The 13,328-nt window shown below is 42.5% G+C and overlaps 1 protein-coding gene across 1 annotated transcript in view; it reads right to left on the bottom strand.

Annotated features, from left to right (window-relative positions):
• Window positions 1-12,395, bottom strand: part of hectd2 (HECT domain containing 2) — a 70,363-nt gene extending 57,968 nt beyond the window's left edge. The window contains exons 1-2 of the mRNA XM_057847387.1: window positions 12,009-12,395; window positions 1,507-1,630 (exon numbers count right to left, since the gene is read on the bottom strand). Coding sequence (XP_057703370.1) covers window positions 1,507-1,630; window positions 12,009-12,074 — 190 coding nt within the window. The 5' untranslated portion in view covers window positions 12,075-12,395. The remainder of the gene's footprint in view (window positions 1-1,506; window positions 1,631-12,008) is intronic.
• Between the last annotated feature and the right edge of the window lie 933 nt (window positions 12,396-13,328).

The raw sequence follows: 13,328 nt of genomic DNA, 5'->3' as shown, positions 1-13,328 counted from the left end.
CACTTCCTGTTGATTTTGGGGCATTTACGGGTCACTTCCTGTTGAGTTGGGTCATTTTCAGGTCACTTCCTTTTGGTTTTTCGCTTACTGCTTCATTTCACGATGTTTCCTGTTAATTTTCAGTCATTACCTGTTGATTTTGGGTCATTTACGGATCACTTCCTGTTGATTTGGGGGCATTTTCAGGTCACTTCCTTTTGATTTTCGGTTACTGGGGAGTTTCACGTCGTTTCCCATTAATTTTTGGTCACTTCCTGTTGATTTTGGGTCATTTACGGGTCACTTCCTTTTGATTTGGGGGCATTTTCAGGTCACTTCCTTTTGGTTTTCGCTTACTGGGTCATTTCACGATGTTCCCTGTTAATTTTCAGTCACTACCTGTTGATTTTGGGTCATTTACGGGTCACTTCCTGTTGATTTTTGGGGCATTTTCGGGTCACTTCCTTTTGATTTTCGGTTGCTGGGGCATTTCACTTCCTTTCCCTGATAATTTTCGGTCACTTCCTGTTGATTTGGGGGATTTTTCAGGTCACTTCCTGTTGGTTTTCGATTACTGGGGGCAATTCACGTTGTTTCCCATTAATTTTCAGTCACTTTGTTTTGATTATGGGGCCTTTATGGGTAATTTCATGTTGATTTTCGATTTTGGGTTACTAAGCAGGAAGTGACACAAGAATATCCCCAAATGAATAGGAAGTGACTCAAAATCAAGAGGAAGTAAGCTTTAAACGTCCTAAAATAAACAGTAAGTGACCTGTAAATGCCCACATTAGACTGGCTGTGAATGCTGTGGTTTCAGTGCTATTGACGATGCAAGACGTTCAGTCCAGTCAAAATGAATTGGATGTCTAGCACCATCAATAGCAAATAATAAGCTAAGGTAGACATGATTGTAATGGAAGGTTTTAGTAGCAACCTGTATGGACTTTTTTTTTTTTTTAAACAGTGAAACCTTTTTAAAATGATATATCGATTCTTGGTGGGTGCATATTGATAACCTTTTGGGCTAAAAAGTATTGTGATATACTAGTGGTGTGACATTATATCAAAAAGGTGATATATCACGATTCTTTGTCTCCCAAAAGGTTATCAATATGCTCTCACCAAGAATCAATACCAACCGGTTACTACAAAAATCCTCTACTAAATGGTATCTGTGTTAGCTCGTTGGCTACCATTGACGGTGCAAGATGTCCAATGCATTTTGACTTGGAGGGTCATATAGATTGGACGTCCGGCGCTGTCAATGTCACCGAAACAGAGCATAAACAACCAGTCTTTCCGGTTTGGGGGACATTTATTCATGTTCATTTTAGGGCATTTACAGGTCACATGAGTCACTTCCTAATCATTTGGGGGCGTTCTTGAGTCACTTCCTGTTCGGTAACCCAAAATCAACAGAAAGTGACCAAAAATCCATATATTGTAGAATGATTTTCAGGCACATGTATCTGTACCCCTAATACATACTATGCAGAGTTAAGTGCAAAATGGCGGCGGACTGACCGTGTTTGAAGCCCAGCGGGGTGGCGGCCATGTTGCCGTCCGGGACCCGAACCCTTCTGTGATTTAGCGTGTTGATGAGGCTCCCCAGAGACGGAAGCGGAGGCTTGCATCGGACCCCCGACGTCTGCCGCACATGACAACATCATCCTCAAATACGACATCATCCTCTTATTTTTGCGAAACATCTGTCACGCCTCAAAATACGAGCGCCATGACTCCAGAGCTGTTGCAAAATTGTTGTGAGTGGGCTTGCAAAAAACATATGTGTTAGTGTTTGCGCCGATACTACCGATAAAATGAAAACAATGGCCCAATGCGACGCATTACAGTGGGGCAAATAAGTATTTAGTCAACCACTAATTGTGCAAGTTCTCCCATTTGAAAATATTACAGAGGCCTTTAATTGTCAACATGGGTAAACCTCAACCATGAGAGACAGAATGTGGGGGAAAAAAACTGAAAATCACATTGTTTGATTTTTAGATAATTTATTTGCAAATCATGGTGAAAAATAAGTATTTGGTCAATACCAAAATTCATCTCAATACTTTGTTATGTACCCTTGGTTGGCAATAACGGAGGCCAAACGTTTTCTGTAACTCTTCACAAGCTTTTCACACACTGTTGCTGGTATTTTGGCCCATTCTTCAATGCAGATCTCCTCTAGAGCAGTGATGTTTTGGGGCTGTCGTTGGGCCACACGGACTTGCAACTCCCTCCACAGATTTTCGATAGGGTTGAGATCTGGGGACTGGCTAGGCCACTCCAGGACCTTGAAATGCTTCTTACGAAGCCACTCCTTTGTTGCATTGGCTGTGTGTTTGGTATCATTGTCATGCTGAAAGACCCAGCCACGTCTCATCTTCAATGCCCTTGCTGATGGAAGAAGATTTTCACTCAAAATCTCTCGATACATGGCCCCATTCATTCTTTCCTTTACACCAGGGGTCCCCAAACTTTTTCCTGTGAGGGCCAAAGAACTTTTCCCTTCTCTGATGAGGGGCCGGGGTCAGCTTGTAACAGAAAAAGTGTGACGATTGCAGGAGTGCCTAAATATAAACATTTATTGTTTTTCAGAAAGCCACAATCAAATAATCCTTTCTGGATTCTTCACGGAACAAAAGTAAATAAAATAAAAAAAATATAATATAATATATAACAATAATAATAATATATAATAAAAACACTATTAAATAGATAATAACCAAATAACCCTCTCTGGGTTCTTCACAGAAAAAAGCCAGGAAATAAATAACACTATTGGGGGGGGATTCAAAATGCTCTCTAGTGTTGTTCAGGGGGACTAGTGCTTTTCCTCAACCCATTTTTATTTTTTTATGACTGTTGTCGAGCCGTTGTCAAGTCTTCCCCAAAAGCCGTGTTCACTGCAAGCTTGGCGCTAATAACGCACAGCTGAAATCGGATTTGGGACACTGGACGGTACAGACCGCCGCGACAGTCTGGACTTCTATGCGACTTGTCCCGTTCAGACCGTCAAGTTACTGCCTGACTCGAGTCGGAAAAACACGAAAAAATTGGATTCGTGCATTAAGACCTGTAGAATGACAATGCTCTCCAAAGCTTCCTAACGTTTCCGTGTTTGCTACACCTGAATGCTAGTTCGGAAATTTTTTCCGAGTAAGGCCAACGACGTCATGCATCAAGAGAGACAATAGCTAATTAATATGCTCACTCGCCATCCTGTAGTCTGGGGTGTGATTTGCAACCTGTCAAAATGACGGATGGACTTCAGTTTTTTCCGGCACCGTTTTAAAAAAACGGTCAATGACGGAAAATATTCGGTTAACGCGACCCCTGGTGTAAGCTACTTCATATGCTGGTAGCAGTACTGCTGACCAATCTGTGTGCGGGCCAGACGTTATTGATTTTATGACAGAGGCTGGGGGCCGGATGAAATTTGACAAAGGGCCGCATTTGGTCCCCGGGCCGGACTTTTGACATGTCTGCTTTACACAGATCAGTCGTCCTGGTCCCCTTGCAGAAAACAGCCCCAAATCATGATGTTTCCACCCCCATGCTTCACAGTGGGTATGGTGTTCTTCGGATGCAATTCAGTATTCTTTCTCCTCCAAACACGAGAACCTGTGTTTCTACCAAAAAGTTCTATTTTGGTTTCATCTGACCATAACACATTCTCCAAGTCCTCTTCTGGATCATCCAAATGCTCTCTTGCGAACCGCAGACGGGCCTGGACGTGTACTTTCTTCAGCAGGGGGACACGTCTGGCAGTGCAGGATTTGAGTCCCTGGCGGTGCATTGTGTTACTGATAGTAGCCTTTGTTACTGTGGTCCCAGCTCTCTATGTCATTTTCTAGGTCCCCCCGTGTGATTCTGGGATTTTTGCTCACCGTTCTTTTTATCATTTTGATGCAATGGGGTGAGGAGGGAGTTGAAAGTCCGTGTTGCCCAACGACAGCCCCAAAACGTCACTGCTTTAGAGGAGATCTGCATGGAGGAATGGGCCAAAATACCAGCTACAGTGTGTGAAAAGCTTGTGAAGAGTTACAGAAAACGTTTGGCCTCTGTTATTGCCAATAAAGGGTACAAAACAAAGTATTGAGATGAACTTTTGGTATTGACCACTTATTTTCCACCCCGATTTGCAAATAAATTCTTTAAAAATCAAACAATGTGATTTTCTGTTTTTTTCCCCCACATTCTGTGTCTCATAGTTGAGGTTTACCCATGTTGACAATTGCAGGCCTCGATTATTTTCAAGTGGGAGAACTTGCACAATTAGTGGTTGACTAAATACTTATTTGCCCCACTGTATGTACTTTTCAAGAAATAGTTAGCATACCCAAGATGGCCGCCAACTATGCACACAAAAAGGCACACTTGTCACCCAAGATTGAGATAAACGTCCACTGCGTCAACTGAAATGAGTTTTATCACTAGTAGATGTCCAATCCATTTGAAGCGTGAGGGTGCCAGAAAACATTCAGTCGCTGCCAACCTTCTCATTCAAATGGACTGGACGTCTAGTGCTGTCAGTAGCAGCCAATGAGTTAAGCAGCTTATGACCCAGCCGTGGAAGCAATTGCAGTGCTATGAAAAAGTATCTGAACCTTTTGTAATTTCCGACATTTCTGCATAAAATCACCATCAAATGTGATCTTTGTCAAAATCACACAGATGAGAAAACAGTGGCTGCTTTAACTAAAATCACCCAAACATTTATAGGTTTTTATATTTTAATGAGGATAGTATGCAAACAATGACAGAAGGGGGAAAATAAGTAAGTGGACCATCAATTTTAATATTTTGTGGCCCACCCTTTGGCAGCAATAACTTCAACCAGACGCCTCCTGTAGCTGCAGATCAGTCTGGCACATCGATCAGGACTAATCTTGGCCCATTCTTCTCAACAAAACTGCTTCAGTCAGATTCCTGGGATGTCTGGCATAAATCTTTAGGTCATGCCACAGCATCTCAATGGGGTTCAAGTCTGGACTTTGACTTGGCCACTCCAAAAGGTGTGTTTTGTTCTTCTGAAACCATTCTGAAGTTTATTTACTTCTGTGTTTTAGATCAGTGTCTTGTTGCAGCATCCATCCTCTTTTTAGCTTCAACTGTCTGACAGACGGCTTCAGGTTTTCCTGCAAAACATCTTGCAAAACTTTTGAATTCATTCTTCCATTAATGATTGCAAGTTGTCCAGGCCCTGAGGAAGCAAAACAACCCCAAATTATGACGCTCCCTCCACCATGCTTCACAGTGGGGATGAGTTGTTGATGTTGGTGAGCTGTTCCATTTTTCCTCCACACATGATGTTGTGTGTTACTCCCAAACAGTTCAACTTTGGTTTCATCAGTCCACTGAATATTTTGCCAAAACTTCTGTGGAGTGTCCAAGTGCCAACAATGTTTTTTATAGACAGCAGTGGCTTCCTCCGTGGAGTCTTCCCATGAACACCATTCTTGGCCATAGTTTTGGAGATATTTAAATATTGGATGGTGCCAGTGATTCATGTAAGTCTTTAGCAGACACTCTAGGGTTCTTTTTTACCTCTCTGAGTATTCTGCGCTGAACTCTTGGCGTCATCTTTAGTGGACAGCCACTCTTTGGGAGAGAAGCAACAGTGCCAAGCTCTCTCCATTTGTCGACAACTTCTCTGACTGTCGACTGATGAACATCCAGACTTTTAGAGATGGTTTTGTAACCTTTCCAAACTTTATACAAATCAACAATCCTTGATCGCAGGTCTTCAGACAGCTCTTTTGACCGAGCCATGATGCACATCAGACAATGCTTCTCATCAAGACAATTATTACCTGGTGTGTGTTTTATAGTGGGCAGGGCAGCTTTAAATCACTCATCAGTGATTGGTCACACACATGACTTAAAATGTTTGATAAAAATTGGTTTCAATTGCTCTTTAAGTCTCCTTAGGCAGAAACAAACGTATTTTTCCCCCTTCTGTCATTGTTTGCATGTTATCCTCATAAAAATATGAAAACCTACAGTGCCTTGCAAAAGTATTCGGCCCCCTTGAACCTTGCAACCTTTCGCCACATTTCAGGCTTCAAACATAAAGATATAAAATTTTAATTTTTTGTCAAGAATCAACAACAAGTGGGACACAATCGTGAAGTGGAACAACATTTATTGGATAATTTAAACTTTTTTAACAAATAAAAAACTGAAAAGTGGGGCGTGCAATATTATTCGGCCCCCTTGCGTTAATACTTTGTAGCGCCACCTTTTGCTCCAATTACAGCTGCAAGTCGCTTGGGGTATGTTTCTATCAGTTTTGCACATCGAGAGACTGACATTCTTGCCCATTCTTCCTTGCAAAACAGCTCGAGCTCAGTGAGGTTGGATGGAGAGTGTTTGTGAACAGCAGTCTTCAGCTCTTTCCACAGATTCTCCATTGGATTCAGGTCTGGACTTTGACTTGGCCATTGTAACACCTGGATACGTTTATTATTGAACCATTCCATAGTAGATTTGGCTTTATGTTTTGGATCATTGTCCTGTTGGAAGATAAATCTCCGTCCCAGTCTCAGGTCTTGTGCAGATACCAACAGGTTTTCTTCCAGAATGTTCCTGTATTTGGCTGCATCCATCTTCCCGTCAATTTTAACCATCTTCCCTGTCCCTGCTGAAGAAAAGCAGGCCCAAACCATGATGCTGCCACCACCATGTTTGACAGTGGGGATGGTGTGTTCAGGGTGATGAGCTGTGTTGCTTTTACGCCAAACATATCGTTTTGCATTGTGGCCAAAAAGTTCCATTTTGGTTTCATCTGACCAGAGCACCTTCTTCCACATGTTTGGTGTGTCTCCCAGGTGGCTTGTGGCAAACTTTAAACGAGACTTTTTATGGATATCTTTGAGAAATGGCTTTCTTCTTGCCACTCTTCCATAAAGGCCAGATTTGTGCAGTGTACGACTGATTGTTGTCCTATGGACAGACTCTCCCACCTCAGCTGTAGATCTCTGCAGTTCATCCAGAGTGATCATGGGCCTCTTGGCTGCATCTCTGATCAGTTTTCTCCTTGTTTGAAAAGAAAGTTTGGAAGGACGGCCGGGTCTTGGTAGATTTGCAGTGGTCTGATGCTCCTTCCATTTCAATATGATGGCTTGCACAGTGCTCCTTGAGATGTTTAAAGCTTGGGAAATCTTTTTGTATCCAAATCCGGCTTTAAACTTCTCCACAACAGTATCTCGAACCTGCCTGGTGTGTTCCTTGGTTTTCATAATGCTCTCTGCACTTTAAACAGAACCCTGAGACTATCACAGAGCAGGTGCATTTATACGGAGACTTGATTACACACACGTGGATTCTATTTATCATCATCGGTCATTTGGGACAACACTGGATCATTCAGAGATCCTCACTGAACTTCTGGAGTGAGTTTGCTGCACTGAAAGTAAAGGGGCCGAATAATATTGCACACCCCACTTTTCAGTTTTTTATTTGTTAAAAAAGTTTAAATTATCCAATAAATTTTGTTCCACTTCACGATTGTGTCCCACTTGTTGTTGATTCTTGACAAAAAAATTAAATTTCATATCTTTATGTTTGAAGCCGAATACTTTTGCAAGGCACTGTATAAATGTTTGGGTGGTTTTAGTTAAAGCACACTGTTTTTACATCTGTGTGATTTTGACAAAGATCAGATCACATTGGATGGGGATTTTATGCAGAAACGTGAAAAATTTTAAAAGGTTCAGATACTTTTTCATACCACTGTACTTTAAACAATGAGTATAGATTCTTTTGCAATCAAATATCGTATAGAAATACAACATTTCAGTATCGATACTTTTGACAGCCCTAATCATGAGCCCCCAAAAATCGGCGCAACACTAGCGTGCGTCCTCATGACATTTCCAGAAGCAAGTGTTGAACATGTGCATTTTTTGCAAATGGAGCGAATTCCCGAGCGCCGAGCTAAACGTGATGACATCATCCGTCTCGGCCGCCACGTGTTGGCTGATGACATCATGCCGCTGAGGTTCCACCGGTTACGTAAGCGTACTTATTGGGCAACGTGCGTTGCAACAACGCCACGGAGCAGTCACTGTCACACTTGGCTGCTGTCAAATGGCACCCGCATGGCCTTCGGGATTTTCATCTGAACTCCTCGGCTGCCATTGACGGCCATAAATGTCCAATCTATTTGACTAGGGAGGGTGGCAGCGCTCATTTTAACATTTTAACATGTAAAGCAGCACTTGGTAATTTTACAAACTGGTCGATTTTAGCGATGCCGGTGGACAAAAGCGGTAGTGTTTTGCCCTGAGGAAGACTGTGGTTCCCGAGAGGGCCAGCGCACACCCGCACAGTGTCGTAAAATCATCACTCAATCTCCCAGTCGCCGGCAGATGGATTAAACAGCATTTCTATTTCCACCGGCTGTGTGAAGGATGAAAAGTAATATGGTAATGAATCCAGTTGTGGCTAAACAATAGCATATGACGGTTAGCAACCGAGTGGCTTAGTGTGGCTAAACTCACTCCACCCATCCTGAACTCGTGCCACCCTCCTCAAAATTAATTAGTGCCGGTGAAAGTGATACAAAGCCCCTCAAGATATAAAAGAGGTGTCATCCAACTAGTTGTCAGTTGACATATCATCACAAACGTTATGATTAAAGATGCAAAAAAATATCAGACATGCCTTTTTTTAATATATATATATTTTTTTTATTTAAATCATTTTCTAATTGTATTTAACGTTACAGACAAAATGTCTTACACTCATCCAGTCTTTAGTTTTGGCTTAAAGTAGGGCTATCAAATTTATCGCGTTAACGGCGGTAATTAATTTTTTAAAAATTAATCACGTTTAAATATTTAACGCAATTAACGCATGCACTGCACGACCCACTCACGCGTTGTTGCGTCCAATCTATAATGTCACCGATTTACCAATATATAGAGCTGAAACGCAGCGTAAAATGAGTAGAGGGAATTTTGGCAGTCTTTGGAGCCTTTTTTTAATTGGCTAAAGCCTTAAAGTCCCTCCCTCAACAATTGGAAATATCGTGGGTAAGCAATGTGGGGAAGAAAGGTAGTACTTGATCTTTTTCTTTACACCATATGTTATTTCCCAATGCAGAGAAGATATATCAATTGGTGCCAATACGCACAGTCATGGTTGCACATCCCATCATGCATTTGGGCAGAATAGTTAAATGGGTACAGTATCATTTTCTGAAAGCTCAAAAAATACACTCGATGGCAATATTTAGTCACAATATACAAAGTCACATTCATCCTTTAAGAATTACAAGTCTTTCTATCCGTGGATCCCTCTCACAGAAAGAATGTTAATAATGTAAATGCCATCTTGAGGATTTATTGTCATAATAAAAGAATACAGTACATATGTACTGTATGTTGAATGTATATATTCATTCGAGTTTTTTTTTTTTCTTAATGCATTACCAGAATGTATATGATCGGGAAAAATTATCGGGAATGATTGGAATCTAATCGGGAGCACAAAAAAAATCAATCGGATTGGGAAATATCGGGATCGGCAGATACTCAAACTAAAACGATCGGATCGGGAGCAAAAAAACATGATCGGAACAACCCTAGTTATAATATTTTATGAAGTTTGAAAAGTTACCTTGTATTGTTTTAAACACTATATTACAGCTCCGTGCATTATCGTACATATCTGTTTGACCCTTAGCCTTGCCCAACCACGCCCCTGCTACGGCGCAACAAGAGCCCCCTAGAGGCGGCGTCCCGGGTGACGCCGCACCTCCACCACCACCCTAAGTTCCGCCCCTGTATTGAGCACACAGTAACGTTGTCAAACTACCAAACTGAAGAAAAACGTCTACAACCTTCCTGCTGTTCAACCAGCTTTAATATTTTTATAACCAAACTCACAGACGGCAATGGACGTCCAATGAATTTTGACTGGGAGGGGCTGGCCCGTATTGGTATCAAGTCTTAAAGTTTTCACACGGTGTTTTATGTTCCTGAATGAAATGGACCGCTTGGATGTGTGTAGAAGCGATCGTTTTATACAGTGGGGCAAATAAGTATCTAGTCAACCACTAATTGTGCAAGTTCTCCCACTTGAAAATATTAGAGAGGCCTGTAATTGTCAACATGGGTAACCCTCAACCATGAGAGACAGAATATGGGAAAAAAATCACATTGTTTGATTTTTAAAGAATTTATTTGCAAATCATGGTGGAAAATAAGTATTTAGTCAATACCAAAAGTTCATCTCAAAACTTTGTTATGTACCCTTTGTTGGCAATAACGGAGGCCAAACGTTTTCTGTAACTCTTCACAAGCTTTCACACACTGTTGCTGGTATTTTGGCCCATTCCTCCATGCAGATCTCCTCTAAAGCAGTGATGTTTTTGGGCTGTCGTTGGAGTTTGACTTTTGGAGCGGGGGGGCACAACATGTTGATGACACCGAAACGCAGTGTCAGCAATAAAATTAACTTACAAGAATATTTATAATAAGTTGACAATAAGCGTTTTTTCATGCTTAACGACACAGCGAAGGCATTAATGGTGAGAGAGCGGTGTGCAGCTAACATGGCAGGATGGGTCTGAGGAGAACTTTAGTCCATCCACGATCAAATGTAAGTTAATATTCCTTTCTTTAAAGAAAATTTGTAGTGTTTACTTTGGAATCGCTGCAGTCGCGGCCATTTTTAATGTTACGCAGATGCGCAGAACAGAACAGTTGCAGTTTTTGACGGGTTGCAAAATTTGTCAGAACACCGGTCCGTGAAAAAAAGACCCAAATCACACCGGTCCGTGGTGCAAAAAAGGTTGGGGACCCCTGCATTAAATCATTAGTAACATCAAATATTACACAATACACCAAAGTATATCAGTAGCTGTTTCCTTAAGTCTTTCTGATAGTTTCCCCTGACCTTTTTACTGCAGTAATATAATAAAAACCTGAAATTATGGCTTTTAATTTTGGGGCGCCACCCCAAAATTATAAGTGGCCCCATCTGGCCACCCCTATGAAAAATTTCTGGAGGCGCCACTGGAATGGGCTGAGTTCTAAATCAGATGAAACCATGACCCGTCGACGTCATCCTCCTGTTGGGGTCCTATAATGGTAGGCGTGACTAAACGGCAGATTAAAAGACTAATTCCTCGTCATCTGCACTTTGCCAAATTGTTGCATGTAGTCGAATCATCTCGAAATATGATTCTAATTCACATCAGGGCCGGCCCAGGCCATTTGGGGGCCCTAAGCAAAATAATGCAAAGCGGCCCATATTTTTGGCCCACCATTTTGTCACAGTGTACTGTGAAACCCATACATGCAATCCAACCCATACATCCATATTTTGTATATTAATCAGATTTTGTTGCTGTGCATACTTCAAACTTCTCACCCCTAATGATTGTCAGTGCTTACAGTAGATAGCACCAAACCTTTTTCTAAAAGAGGAAAGAAAGAAGTTAAGGAAGAACTTTTACTTTTTTAAACTTGTAGTCAAGTATCAAAACTCACAAAAGTCAAATAAAGCAAACTGTAGTAAACAAAATAGAATATAAATTAAACAATTGCCAGATTAGGGGCCCCCTAACGGTCAGGGGCCCTAAGCAGCTGCATAGTCTGCGTATAGGCTGGGCCGGCCCTGATTCACATAATAATGCTATTGAAGACTTTTTTTTCTCCTGCCGAAGGCACTTTAAATTGGAGTGAAGATAAGATCTAATAGCTTTCTCACCATGTTATGCTTTCAACTCATTGGCTGCCATTGACGATGACAGACGTCTAATCCGTTTAGACTGGAACCAATCCAAACGTCTATCGTCGTCAATGGGACGGAAACACGATCATTCAATGTCAGTTTGAATAAATTTATCGCTGTCAGTGGCAGTGAATGAGTTAATAATAGTTGACTTGACAGCTGTTATTGACGGTGATAGACGTCCAATCCATCTGAACTGCTGGATTGGACGTCTATCACTGTCAACGATTGGGTTTTGTCAAAGGGATGAGTGACGACGGCACGAGCGCTCTTACGTTGGAGATCGGCGGAAGCTTGTCTCGCTCTTTGCTCATAAATCCGAAATCTTCGCTATCCATCATCCTTCCTCTTCGTCAACTGTTGCTTTCGTCCCAGTAAAAAAAAAAATGCTATTTAAAGTGTTCAAAAGTATCCCAAAGTGCTCATCGTTGTCTTCTCGCCGCGTCGCAGCCGTTACGCGCGCGCCCACACGTGCGCGCGCAACGCGGGAGCTTCTTCAAATAGAAAAAAATAATAACAAAAACAGGAGTTTTCGTTCGTCAAGCGCACGCACAGGTACGCGCGCCCGCGCACGCAATCAGTGCGCAAAGTCGCCGATCGGTGACCGGAAGTCAACAAGACAGCACGCAGCCAGGAGACGTAGACGGCCGTGGCGGGCCGGCGCCATGTTGGGACGGGGGAGGAGCCTCAAGGTGTAGGAGGAGGAAAAATGCGGGGCGGAAAATGAGGGGGCTTATGCAGGGGTGAAAGTGGGACGGTAAAAAATTCGGGGCGGAACGGTACTTTTGATCCTCAAAACATGACGGCAACTGTCAAAACTCCATGTTAAAAAAAACACATGCATCTCATCTTGGAGAACCAGCGTTGTTCTCCAAGAACAGAACTCGTTCGTAACACGGGGACTACCAGTCTTGTGATGTTTTTTTTTAATATTTCAAACCTGTCCTGTCCAGCTGTTTGACACGGAGAATGTCTGGTTGGTCTGAACAGTTTTAATGTTTCACATTGAGAAGAACAATTTGTAGTATGACATACTCCCATTGTGATCATTCAACATACCTCGTTTATGAAAACAAAGCAGCGAACAGGAAGGTGTGATGGGGAACAGAAGAAAAGAAAAGAAACACAAGAAAAGAAAGAAAAGAAACACAAACAACAACAAGAAATACATTAAACGCCTACACTAATTATGAATATGTTGGTGCTATCATCAGCTAGATGTATTTCCGGTTGACACCATGTGCGGGGCCTGTTGACCAAGGACAGAAGGGGGGGTGGCCTATAAGATAAGTGATAGGGAGGGGTGGAGTGTACACAAAACAACTCTGTGATCTAGAAACTAGTAATCATGTGAATCCCTTGTGAGTGCAAGCCAGTCGACAACCGACCCTACGCTGCCCCATTGCCAATCCCGGCACTAAGCCTCCCACCCGGGCGCGCCCAATCACATCTATCCGGGTGCGAGCCCCATCAAACATGCGACAGCCACGCAGACGAGTGGAGACGCCCGCGGGCGCCACCCCAGGACTACGGCCCCCACCCAGCCAGCCCGGGAAGGGAGGGTGGGTGGGGTTGAGGGTCGGGGGAACCTGCAC

The sequence above is a fragment of the Corythoichthys intestinalis genome, chromosome 10 (genome assembly GCF_030265065.1).
Source record: "Corythoichthys intestinalis isolate RoL2023-P3 chromosome 10, ASM3026506v1, whole genome shotgun sequence".
NCBI lineage: Eukaryota > Metazoa > Chordata > Actinopteri > Syngnathiformes > Syngnathidae > Corythoichthys > Corythoichthys intestinalis.
This window is presented reverse-complemented; position numbering and strand designations above follow the sequence as displayed.